Source organism: Mesitornis unicolor, unplaced genomic scaffold, assembly GCF_000695765.1.
Source record: "Mesitornis unicolor isolate BGI_N332 unplaced genomic scaffold, ASM69576v1 scaffold6386, whole genome shotgun sequence".
Taxonomy (NCBI): Eukaryota; Metazoa; Chordata; class Aves; order Mesitornithiformes; family Mesitornithidae; genus Mesitornis; species Mesitornis unicolor.
Window position 1 is genome coordinate 13,675 of NW_010188878.1, and position 12,373 is coordinate 26,047.

The 12,373-nt window shown below is 45.4% G+C and overlaps 1 protein-coding gene across 1 annotated transcript in view; it reads left to right on the top strand.

Moving 5' to 3' along the window:
* NUDT3 (nudix (nucleoside diphosphate linked moiety X)-type motif 3) overlaps positions 1-8,452 on the top strand; it is a 10,357-nt gene extending 1,905 nt beyond the window's left edge. The window contains exons 2-4 of the mRNA XM_010185881.1: positions 6,788-6,832; positions 7,418-7,502; positions 8,111-8,452. Of these exons, the coding sequence (XP_010184183.1) occupies positions 6,788-6,832; positions 7,418-7,502; positions 8,111-8,280 (300 nt within the window). The 3' untranslated portion in view covers positions 8,281-8,452. The remainder of the gene's footprint in view (positions 1-6,787; positions 6,833-7,417; positions 7,503-8,110) is intronic.
* The last annotated feature ends 3,921 nt before the right edge of the window (positions 8,453-12,373 follow it).

The following is a 12,373-nucleotide window of genomic DNA, read 5'->3' on the forward strand; positions in this document are numbered from 1 at the left end:
CCAGGAGAGCAGCCTGCCCTGTATTAAATTACTCGAGGGCTTCTGCAGCTAATGGTTAGGTTTGCTGACACAGAGGGGGAAACGCAGGCGAGCCTTGAGGTGTGCAGGGTCTTCCTCAAATAGGTTTGTGTTCAGTACGCTGCTTGTGATCCCCACACCAAATTACAACGTGCACCAAATTACAACGTACACCAACTGTCTTAAGCTCAGCGAGCTGTTTACTGTAAAATATTGCTGGGAAATGTGTGTTATATTACAGCTCTAACGCTGTAGAGGATTTGTGCCCCCGGTTTCCCAGCTTGTGCTGTTAATTTTGGCTGAGGAGACTGCTGGGCCACTGGTGTGTGTGCTCACTGGTAATCCCTGCTCCTATTTTCCTGTGAATCCAGGCTTTGTCAGGTAGGTTGTAGCAGAGTTGTACTGATTTTGGAGTAGGTTTGATGCCTTTGCTCCTCTCCTGGGACAGGCGCGTCTGTCGCTCGCAAGGAAGCAAGAGTTTGAAGGAGAGGGAAAATCCAGTTTCCTCTGTGTCAATGAACACAAAATAATCTTTAATCTTTTAATAATAATTCTCAAAGAAGGTGGTTTGCGTGCTGGAAGAAATGTGTGGACTTGGTTTCACTGGTATGCTTGCTCCGTTTTAATAAGAGACAGTTGGAGGAGCTGGAAGGACTCGTTACCCTTTCAGTTGCTTGTGGTCTTTGAAGATGACAATAGCTTGGCTTTTCTCAACTCGTTCTTTTTTTTGCTTGGGACGCATTTGCTTTTTAAAATATGTTTCCCTAAACGGAGATTTTTAACTCCATTGTCTTCGTTGTACCGTGTGCGCGTTTGAGTTTATCCATGTTATTGCTGGAATCATTGCCCTACAGAGAAATCTGCCTTTTCCCTCTGTCTGTTTTTCAAAATTTTTAGAAGACTTCTGCAAATGAAATCTCAGTTCTGAGTGAAACCTGTGATCCCTCCGTCCCGGTTTGAGTTAAAGTCCTTGTCCTAGTTTGAGATAGTCCTTATCTGTATTTATCCATCCCAGCAGAAGTATTAGAGCAGACAGGTACCCACACTTGTCACGCTTCCTGTTGTCTGCGTAAAATCTGAAGTGACTTGAGTTCTCGGGCGTTGTTTTTGAGCAGAGTGGCAGCAGACAAGCACGCTAGCTCTGAGTGGATATTTGCAGAATAAAAACACCTATTTCTGACTGATGATTGAAAAAAAAGACAGTCATCAGTCTTACCCAGCTGTAAACTCCAGGTATGTTCTGAGGTTCACCTTCCAGAAAAATTAGGTGCCCTTTTAAACCAGTTTCTGGCACCAATGTGGTGCATTTTTCCTTTCTTCATTCCTGGATTATTTTTTTTTGCTGTTGCATTCTCTCCCCAAAATTAATTTTCTGTTAGGGTTTTTTTTTTTTATGGGTGTGAGCTACTGGTGAAGAACATGTTTTAGAAATAGATGCCTTAAATTAAACTTCTTATAGAGTGACTTTGGAAAAAAAAAAAGCCTCCACATTCATCTGTTAAACCCAAAGGCATTTCATTTTGCACTTGCAGCATCTTTCACATCCCGACCTTTAAATACTTAGTAAATGTCAAGTTCTGTAAAATTACGGGAGTGTTGGTTGTGCTTTCTTCATGGGAATCAAAAGCCAGATCAGTTGAGCTTGATCTGTGATCAGCCAGGCAGTTGATGCCAGAATCAAAAATAGTCCGTCATGGTAGCACTTCGATCCGGTTGATAGGCCTCTTTCTTGTTAAATTTCCCTTAAACGTGCTTTGTAAATCATCTTTTCTGGTTGTGTGTTTTGTTAGTGATTTAGGATATGAATATTGATATCTTTTTTTGTTACTGGTTTAGGATATGAACGTTGACATCTCTTCCGTTAGTGATTTAGGATGTGAATATTGACATCTTTTTTGGTAGGGATTTAGAATATGAATATTGATGTCTTTCAGGACTAAAATAGGAAGACTTTTCTTAAATCTTGCAAGGACCACGACTGAGATGATGGCGTTGAACTCTTCCCAAATTTAGTAATATTCAGTGCAATTATTGGACCGAGTCTTCTACTGTTACCCCCGGTACTCACATTTCATAATGTCAGTTCTTCACCCTGTCGTCGTATTTCATTCCTGTTTCACAAATGTAAAAGCATATATTGGTTGTAACGCAGTAAAGAAGCAGATGCAGAACCTCAACCCTCTCTGAGACACAGCAGACAGCAGGAAAATTTGCCTTGCAGGTCTGTAATTGGCATTTTTAGGACTTGTCGAAGCTAGCAGCCTGCATGGGTGTGATTTACTACCTCAGCACTGCAAGTATTAGAGCAAAGATTTGGGCGTTTTACCACAGCCCTCTTGCCCAGCAGTAATCTGTAGTAGATGCAGGCTTTGAGCCGAATAGAGCAAAGTAAAATAGCTGAAATTCCAACCCACATTTTCCTTAGCTCAGATGGAAGGAAATAAAAGCTGTCCCCAGGAACAGATGGTGTTGCTGCAGGCTGCTTTTTGCATCTGACCCGAACTTATTTTCAGCTTTGAAACCTGAACCTGCTGTTCTTGGATGTCTTCAGTAATTTTTCTTTATTAAAACGAGTTGTTCCGCGAGCAGCAGAACCAGTAAGGCTTCATTTCCTCCGCGTTTTTGCTCCCTGTCCTGTCCGCAGCAGCGGTTTGGGGCTGCGTGCTGGGCTGGGGCTGTTGCTGTGCCACTGATGCACCCTTGCCAGATCCATCTCTGGGGACAGCCTCAGGTGCTGGAAACCGATTTGGAGCTGCAGAGCAGTGAAAACACAGCTCGTTTTGCAAGCTGTGTTATAGCTGAGTGTGCCTCTTCCTGGGGAATGCCGTCTTTTAGTCGATCTGCTTTATTCTCACACCTGGAGCAGTTGGTGCTGGTGCTCTCCTACCCCTCGTTGATGAGTTTAATAGCATCCTCCTAGGATATGTGTGTACTTCAAGGGCTGCAGCACGGGCATAGCATGCAGCATTATTAGTACTCAGGGAGGGAGCATGTGCCCAAATAAATTGTGCTGCCTCTGCCAGACATTTACTGTTGTGGCCCATCGGGGTGGAGGATTCTCAATCCTTTTACTACCAAGGAGGAAATTCTTGAGTCATCTGGTGCAAATCAAGATTTAGATCCAGCTTTAGTCCTGGGTGAGCCCACGACTTGGGCTCTTAACTGCCCGAGAAAGTGCTCCTTGTCCTTGTGAGGATGTTGGAGGATGCTGAGGGGTTGGCCCATAGGAAAGCAAGAGGTGGGGAGCTTTTGTTGCTCGTTATCCAGCTTGCTCTGTTAGTGGTGGCAGGTATAGATTATTTTCTTGGATGTCTTGGGTGACTTCTATGTTAGAAACTTGTGTGGGTCTGTGACTTCAACTTCCACACTTGTTTGTTCCATTAACAAAGTGCAGAGACCATGACTTTGCTGTTTATGTGTGAATTAAGTGCTTTATCAAAAACCAGTGTGTAACAACCCAGTGAGTCTGTGTTGGATGTCCTATGTGCTGTCTTTAAAATCCACTATTCCAGCTAAACAGGATGAGAGAGCCATTAGTCTCCATTAGGAGGTGATGGTTGATGTGCTTTGCAGTCTTTGGTAAGAATTCCCCTTATAAAATATAGCCCAGTATTTGTTTGAATTAATTTGTCACCATTTACTACTACATGTGGCAAATTCATATTTGAAGAAAACCTTAGCGCTTTTTTGTGTTGCCTAATGGTAACTCAATGTGATTTTCCTACAGTGTGTGTCTGCCCTTTTGGGCGAATAGGACTTGGCAGAACGGGGAAGGATGGGTTTAAGTTTGCAGCAGTGTTATTTCCATCTCCTGTTCAACCAGGACAGGAGGAAGGCTCCTCACCCATTTAGAGCTGGCAATAAGCTGCTGGCGAGGCTGGTTGTGCAGTACTTTTGCTTAGTTGCCAGTCTGGCCAGTTGCCTGGAGATAACTTTGTTTCTGGTCAGGCTGGAGAGCATTGAACCATCACAACATCATCCCTGGCTTTTGGTTTGGTGCCTCTGCAGGTGAGTAAGGAGAGCAGAAATTCAGTAACAGGAACAAGTGAAGAAAATTGGCTTAAGGCAGTTCTTTAGCTGAAACATCTGGTTATTCTTCACCTTTTAATGTATTTATATACGTGCGTGTGTTGTGAAGGCAGAAGCCTTGCGCTGTGGCTGCTTATCTAAAACACAGAATGAAGGTTCAAAGCTGCTGAAGGAGCTCTTTGAATGAAATTAATGGGAAATATTTGCCTTCCAGTTCACTTCTGAGAGAGGCGAGTCCAGGTTAGCAGCGGCGGTTTTGCGGATGAGGTAAAATCACTGATCCGCAGAGGTCAGCCCCAGTTATCAGAGTTATCTGTCCATGCTGGGGTGCACATCCAGGCGGACGCTGACCTTCGTGGAATTGCTGTTGGCCTCCAGAAATAGCCGTGTGGTTGACAGGCAGTGGCCCACCTATGGGCAGAGTGGAACGGCAGAAATCCTGATGAGACAATAAATTTTGCATCCAAAACCAACATAAAAGCTGCAGCTGAAAAGCTCCTTCCTAGAAGTAGAGGTCAGGGAGCGTGTTAGAAAGAATTACAGATTTCTAGGAATGCTTGGAGCAGGGGGAGCTGCAAATCCTGTTCTCTTGGGGCGTTTCTACCATCAGCTCTCGTTAGGAGCAGCAGGGAGGTGTGTTCTGGCTGTGTTTAGTATCTGTGTGTGTTCATTGAGTAAGGTGGGAATTAAACCAGTAAAGTACCTTAATTAATAGAAGTCAGTCCGCTCCCCTTTCCTTCCCAGTCTGCTCCTCTTCCCATTCTAAGCATGTGAGTGGTTGGAAGCTGAATAAGTGGGAAATGGTCTATCTTAGCTGCTCAGGACAGATAATTTCACTTCCCATTAAATATTTAGTTGCCCTCACCCTTACAGCTTTAAAAAGAAACCAAGGGGGACACACAAAACAAGCCTGACACCGTCAGAGCTAGAGATCTCATCTGTATGAGCAGAGGCGACGTTTTCCTGGGCTGTTTGCAGCCCTAAAAAGAAGGAAATGTAAATTATTGGGGGGAAAATGGGGAAGTTTGGGACTGGAGAGTGGGGTGGAATGTTGTGTTCATGTGTGATGCAAGCCCCAAGAAGCAGAGGCGAGAAAAAGCACTTGGGGAAAATGACTGAGGAGCAGCAGCGAGGGGATGTATAAAAAGTGACAGCAAATGAGAGGAAATGGGCAGATCCTCAGTTGTACTCAAATAGAAGACAAAACTGTTGCTTAGATCTTCTCCTGATTTGTGTCTGTGCTTGATTCAGAAGTCTCCTTTTGTGTTATATCAAAAATAGTCCTGTTCCTGTTGCGGAGGCCACGTTACAACGCTGAAAGTATTTTATGTTTGTGTTCACAGAATCACAGAATCCCAGACCGTCATGCTGAAAGTATTTTATGTTTCTGTTCACAGAATCACAGAATCCCAGACCGTTAGGGGTTGGAAGGGACCTCCAAAGCTCATCCAGTCCAATCCCCCTGCCGGAGCAGGAACACCCAGATGAGGTTGCACAGGAAGGCGTCCAGGCGGGTTTTGAATGTCTGCAGAGAAGGAGACTCCACAACCTCTCTGGGCAGCCTGGGCCAGGGCTCTGTCACCCTCACTGAGAAGAAGTTTCTTCTCCAATTGAAGTGGAACCTCCTGTGTTCCAGTTTGTGTCCGTTACCCCTTGTCCTATCATTGTTTGTCACCGAGAAGAGCCTGGCTCCATCCTCGTGACACTCACCCTTGAAATATTTCTAAACATGAATGAGGTCTCCCCTCAGTCTCCTCTTCTGCAAACTAAAGAGCCCCAGCTCCCTCAGCCGTTTGTTCGCTTGCTTCAAATGTATGCAGGCCATCCCTGAAATACCTGGGAGCTGTCGTGTTGCTTTGATGGTGTAAGTGGATGTTTTAGACACAATTTACAGTTACTTTCTTAAACTGTCATTTCAGAGAGGTAGAACTGCTGAGCCCCATAGCAAATGTTACCTGTGAGATTGTGGAGCGTGTTCAGAGCAGAGCCACAAGGATGGGGAGGGCTCTGGAGAACAAGCCTGATGAGGAGCGGCTGAGGGAACTGGGCTTGTTCAGCCTGGAGAAGAGAAGGCTGAGGGGAGACCTCATCACCACCTACAACTGCCTCAAGGGAGGGTGTAGAGAGGTGGGTGCTGGGCTCTTCTCCCAGGTGATGGGGGATAGAACAAGGGGAAACGGCACCAAGCTGTGCCAAGGGAGGTTCAGGTCAGAGCTAAGGAGGAAGTTCTTTACTGAGAGGGTCGTCAGAAGCTGGAACAGGCTGCCCAGGGAGGTGGTGGAGTCACCATCCCTGGATGTGTTTAAAGAGCGGGTAGATGAGGTACTTAAGGATATGGTTTAGGGGGTAGACAGGAGCGGTTGGACGTGATGATCTCAGAGGGCTTTTCCAACCGAGCGATTCTGTGATTCTGTGCTTAGGCTGCAGTAACTTCTAGAGGAGTTTCTGATCGTTCAGGGCATATTGGTCTGCAATTAGTAACTCATCAAATAATTGCTTTTCCCTCCAGATTGAATCCCAAATGGTTTGAATACATAAAAAGAAGGAAAAAAAAAACAACTCCTGGGAATGCACACGTGGTTAGAGCTTGTGATGCACTGATGTCATTTTTCTCTTCGGATTAACAGAATCTTACAGCATTTGCTTCCTGTTCGAAAGGAGCTGCACAACAAATAAGGAAATATGCACTGGCCTGTCATTAAAACGTGTTTGTTTGTTTTTCTCTTTGAACTTTTCCTAGGCTGGAGTGAAAGGGACGTTAGGAAGATTAGTGGGGATTTTTGAGGTAAGTTTCAGACGTTCAAGCTGTGGAAATTTTGATGCTAAAAATCGTCTTGCAGTAAAAATTGCTCTGTTGTGAAGTAGGTTTTCCTTCGAACAAGTTACCTAGCTTAAAACTCCCCATTAAATACAAATGTGTGCTGATCTCAGTGATATTGGTCATCTGCAATTTCCCCTGTAGTGAAGCTGAATATTCTTAGTGCCTTCATACAGCTCTTGCCGTTGTTTTTTCACTATATCAGAGTGGTGTGAAATGGATAAAAACCTTTCTAGTTTTGTCGTTGGGTTTTTTTCCAATTAAGAAACTGCTTTTTAAATGTATCCCTCCACCAAATACTGCCCTGCAGATTAGGAACTAGACTTTTGGCCTGCAATCTCTAGGAATACTTCCAGGCTGCAATCCCTATGAATACTTTCAGACCTCTCATTTAAAACCCAACAACTTTTAATAGCTAAGAATGAGTGATAACATGAGAGAAACTGCACGTAAGGTACCGCAGCATCGTAGTGAGGGAGCTTGTGACCATGTGCCCGCCTGCGTTTCCTCCTTCGATAACTTTGTCATTATCCTGTTCCCTTTCCCATCCAGAACCGGGACAGGAAGCACAGGACATACGTTTACGTACTTATCGTCACAGAAGTGTTGGAAGACTGGGAGGACTCTGTCAATATTGGTGAGCTCTTTGTGTTTGCTGGCGTTTGTCTGCATCAAAGCAGTTAAAACCACCACCTCAGCATCCTCTGGGAGCTGGGATCCTTCGAGTGGTGGAGAAAAGTTGCAGTGGTGCATCCTTTGGTCGCTTGGGCTAAAAAACTGTGGTCAAATTGATGCTCTGTGGCCCAGGAGATGTCAATTCAGCTGTACAGCTGCTTCCACAGCATCTTTATATTTAACTCTTGAACTTAAATAAGAAAATATATCTGTGTTTTAAACATTCCCTATTATCTTTTGAAATCTGTGTGTTTAAATCGGACTCCCAAATGAAAATGGGCCCGGTGTTCCACGCATTGTTTGTCAGTAGCACTGTGCCACCTGTAACTTGAATTTCCTCAGGCTTTTGTATGGATGAGGTTTTATGGAAAGAGTAAGAAATGGGTGAGGTTCACATGCAAACTGCTGGAAATTGGGTGGTGGTTGGTGTGTGTCGTTGGGGGTTGTCTTAAGATGGGTATCTGACTTGACTGGAAATTGCAGAAATAGCAAAATAAATGTGTTTCTTTAAATTAGGAAATGCAGGACGGGTTTGTTTGGACAGCAGATGACTTTTGTTTTTACCCGCAGGAAGGAAAAGGGAATGGTTTAAGATAGAAGATGCCATAAAAGTTCTGCAGTATCATAAACCAGTGCAGGCCTCGTATTTTGAGACCTTGAGGCAAGGTTGTTTGGCAAACAACGGCACTCCTGTCATGACCACGACGTACTCCGAGAGCTCCGTGTCTGACATCAGATGACTGAGGACGTCCCTGCGAGAGAGAGAGATTTTGAGAACCAGACTGAAACACGGATTTCCCTCCCCCCTCCCCTTTTTCACATGCCTCCTCTTATCAAACAAGGCATGGGCAGCAGCCTGTGGCAGAGCAAGCGTTCAGAGTGCTGCAATTTAGTGCAAGGTGGGATTTATTTTTTTGTTGTTGGCTCTTTTTTTTTTTTTGGCTTTTTTTTTTGTTGGTTTTTTTTTTCGGATATGTATTTTGTAAGATACATTTTGTGCATGAAGTGCCCCTTTCCCGTGACACCGATTTCCACGGCCTGGCGAGCGCGCCTCTGCCTTGTGTTCTGAAGTGTCCCGTTCGTGTCATCCCAGCCAGAGCCACTTGGTTTTTTTTTTTTTTTAATTAAAGAGAGACTTCAACCGTGAGATCAGCTCTTTAAGTCTTAGTCTGTACTGTAAGGTGCTGTTCAGACCTGGGCGGCAGTCACTGTCAGCGCGTATGTATAAACTCGTTGTTTAGATGGAGGATCTAACATTATAATTTTGCAGGAATTATTTTTTTTTTAATCCTGGTCTGCTTCTGAAAAGAAGGGTTCCTAATTACTCTTGTTTGCCTTTTGTTCTGTTTTTATTTTAAAAACAAACACACGTTCTGTGACAGCGCTAGTGGCTGGGCCAGTTTACTTCCCCATTCAGCGTCTCCCAATTTAGTGCAGTGACACTTGAAGTTGAGGGCAGAGTTTTCACCACCTGCAGACATCCCTGCTGCTCCGTTGCTTCCCCTACGGCTTCCGCCAACGTTTGCTGCGTTTCCATCGGAAGGAAACAGGAAGGAGTCGGTCTCTTAACACTCGGCCAAAAAACAGCCAGCCTCAGAACCGTGACGATCCCAGCTGCGTTTCGTTGTCCCTGGTAGGAATCGGGGTTTCAAAGCGGAGTCAAAGCCTGACAAACTGGAGCGTCCATCACCGCCGCTGTTCTGCTGATCCTGCTGATGTCTCTTCTCGTCCACATGCCTTACACCGCGCTGAACTGGATATTGTAACTTGTGCTAAAGCATCGGATTGTACTTACCGAGCGTTACCCTCGATTGGAAAACCGCGCGTGTCCCTGAAAAGAAGTCCCGGGGGAAAGATTTGGGCTGTTCAGCCTCTTGGCCCGCGGTCCTGCAGCACTTACAGCCGCACCGTGGAGCGTGCCCAAAATGTTAAAACTCTCCCTCTGCGAAAGGTACAGCTGGCTCCCGAGCAGGATCGCTGGTTGAAGTTCGCCGGTTTTAGGATAGTTCCCCCGATGCGCTGGCACCCTTCACAGGTTTCTGTTGTTGTTTTTTATGGCTGTAAGTTTGATGCTGTCTTGATTTGCCAACAGTGTTGTCTAGTTGGGAAATAAAATGGGAAGAGTTGGGGCTGGGGGTGGGTTGGGACAGGTACAAGGTTTGGGAGGGGCATTAATTAATCCCTGGCTTGGGGCAAGAAGTGGTTGCTGAGTTCAGTAACTTCTCCTTTGTCAGAGCATAGCCAAGATGTGAAATTAAATCTGCAGTACTCTCTTTTTTTTTTTCCCCCTTTTTATTTTTTTTTCCTTCTCTTTATTTAACAAACAAATATTCTAATAAATACTCACTGTTCCGGAGTGTTCTCTCTTCCCGAGAAGCGCTTACAATATGAAAATCTGATAGAAATATCCATGGAGCCTGGGACGAGAGGGAATGGTATCCTTGCCGGTTTGGCAAGAAGCTGTTGGTTTTAAGATCCTATTCTGTTCCTTTCCTTGTTCTTGCTTTCATCAGTGTGGAGTAGCAAGGCCAAAAGCAGTGCCAGTGATCGCTAACATGAAAAACCACGCATAAGAAAAAGCTGAGAGGCATTATTCAAGAAGTAGCTTGAAACCGAGCGTCTGGAATTGAGCCGAAATTACACCAGTTCAGTTCACTTCAACTTAGAGACGAATGTACAATACTTCCTCACTCTGTGCTGGTCGGCCTGAACCAAACTCTCTCAAGGGCTGCAATGTTGTAGCTGGAAGCGTACAAGAAATTCAGACAGTCCGCTGTTACCTAACACAGCCGTCTGCTGCCTTCGGTTGAGGTTTTGGTGTCTCTTCTGTACAGATCAGTGTGTGGAAAAATGCTTTGCGACAGAGCAGCCGGTGCTCCCGACAGAGTCACTGCAGTTTGAATATCGACAGCATGCACACTTTTTTTTTTCTTTTTTTGTTTCGAAACTAAAAACCGAAATGTTTCTACAGGGCTGTTAAACTGACAATTTAGGGTAGAATATTGTTAATGACTTGCTAATGGCTTCTTTGTTTGGGTCAGAAAAAATAAATTGTGCCAAGAAAGTGTTTTAATGTGGCATGAATTGATGCTGTTAACACAGTAACACGGAGTGGCCCATGTTATGCCTTCTTAACTGGAATTTAGCTCCTGGGGTAGAAATAGCCTCTATTTGGCAGCTGCGGATTTCAAAACAGGGCTCAGCCCTGGATCTCTCCCTGCACCACACCAATTCCCGTCTTCCTCAGCATCTGAGGTTCTTCTCTGTAGCTGGGATAGCTGCGTGCCCAGCAGTTGAAGCGGTTTTATCCATGGTGATGTTGAATCGGTTTGGGACTGACAACTGAACTCCCTTGATGAGCGACAGAGGAGTCGTTCCAGGTTTGTGTGCTCTGCATTTCGCGGTTCAGAGCCGTGCCCGCTCCGTCAGACTGGGGCTGCTGTCGTGACCAACCGCTCCCCAACCTGTAGGGTTACACTGGGCGTCCAGCGTTGCTAAAACTGGTGCTATATTGAGCTAGCGTTGGAGATAGCGAGATTCTTACCTCAAACCATGTAGTCTCTAGCCTGACCTCTTAAATTGCACCATGTCTCAGCTTCCTAACGTTCTTAGTTTGGCTTTTAACACAGCTTTCATCTTCCTTGGCACTGGCGTATTCAGTAGAGCAGAAGAACAACGATGGCCGCTGTTCGTCACCTTTTGCCCCGCATCTGAGCCCAGGGGTCTCGTGAAAAACTCGGTGTCCTCCGCAGCTTCTGTGGGGTAACTTCACTAACAAGTTTACTTATTTTCCCTCGCTGCTTTTCGTGCATGTGTTTGTGGCGTATACAGCGACACCTCACTCGGGATACAGCAAGAAGCAGCTTGGACTTGCTCTGCCTGCAGCGAGGAAGAGGGGGGAAACCACTCGAATATTGGATTTCTCTGTGCACCCCAGGTGAGGGATGGAGGAAGAGGGAGGTTTTCCGAGCAGTTCCCACTCTTCAACATTGATTCACTTCCTCTGGCGGTGGCAAAATTAGAAATCCTCCTATAGCGGAGCTGCATCCTGCCAGATGTTTAAACCTATTTGAGACCTTAATGGGAGGGGAGAAGTGCGTTGAGCGCTTAGATGTGGCTGCTTAGCGTGGTGATCTTTTAAACCTCAAAATACTTTAAAACCTCTGGATCTCTGTCACTGGAAGTGTTGGACAGACACTTATACTGGTTATACTGGTGTGTGTTAACTCCAGCATGGCAGCAGGAGAAAAAGGAGGACACCCCTGGGGTACCAATGTCTCCTGCTGTGCTGCTGGGTTCTCCCAGCAGGATTTGTCCCATCCAAACTGTTTCTGATTTGTAAAACTCAAGGCAGGTGATGTCCCTCTGCAGAAGGGGGTGTAGTTAAACTTGGTGGAGTGGAAATCTTACATATGGAGCTGTAGGAAGTCCCTTTCAAATAAGGTTTTGGCACGGTGGAACAGGGATTTCGGTGCATTGGTTAATGTCAGCTGAGCAATCTGTGTGGTACAGAACCTACAGCGTTTGTCTTGGAGAGCTTACTGTAAAACGAGTTTTGGGTTTCAAATTTGGTCGTGCTGAGGCTTTTCAAAGGCATCTTTAAAAAGGACGAACCTCTTTTTTTGGTTAAAAGTAACGTGTGTCACTTTCTGGTTGGTAAAGCTTTCCCACAGCGTTTAATAGGTGTGTGACAGGGCTGTGTGTGCTGGTGTTCCTGGCTGTGATGTGACACGGAGGTGATGCCTTTTCCTGGGAGGTGCCTGAAGAAGAGCAGAATGAGTTGGGTTTTTTTCCCGTTCTCCCTGAAATCTGGCAGTAAATTACTGTTAAAGT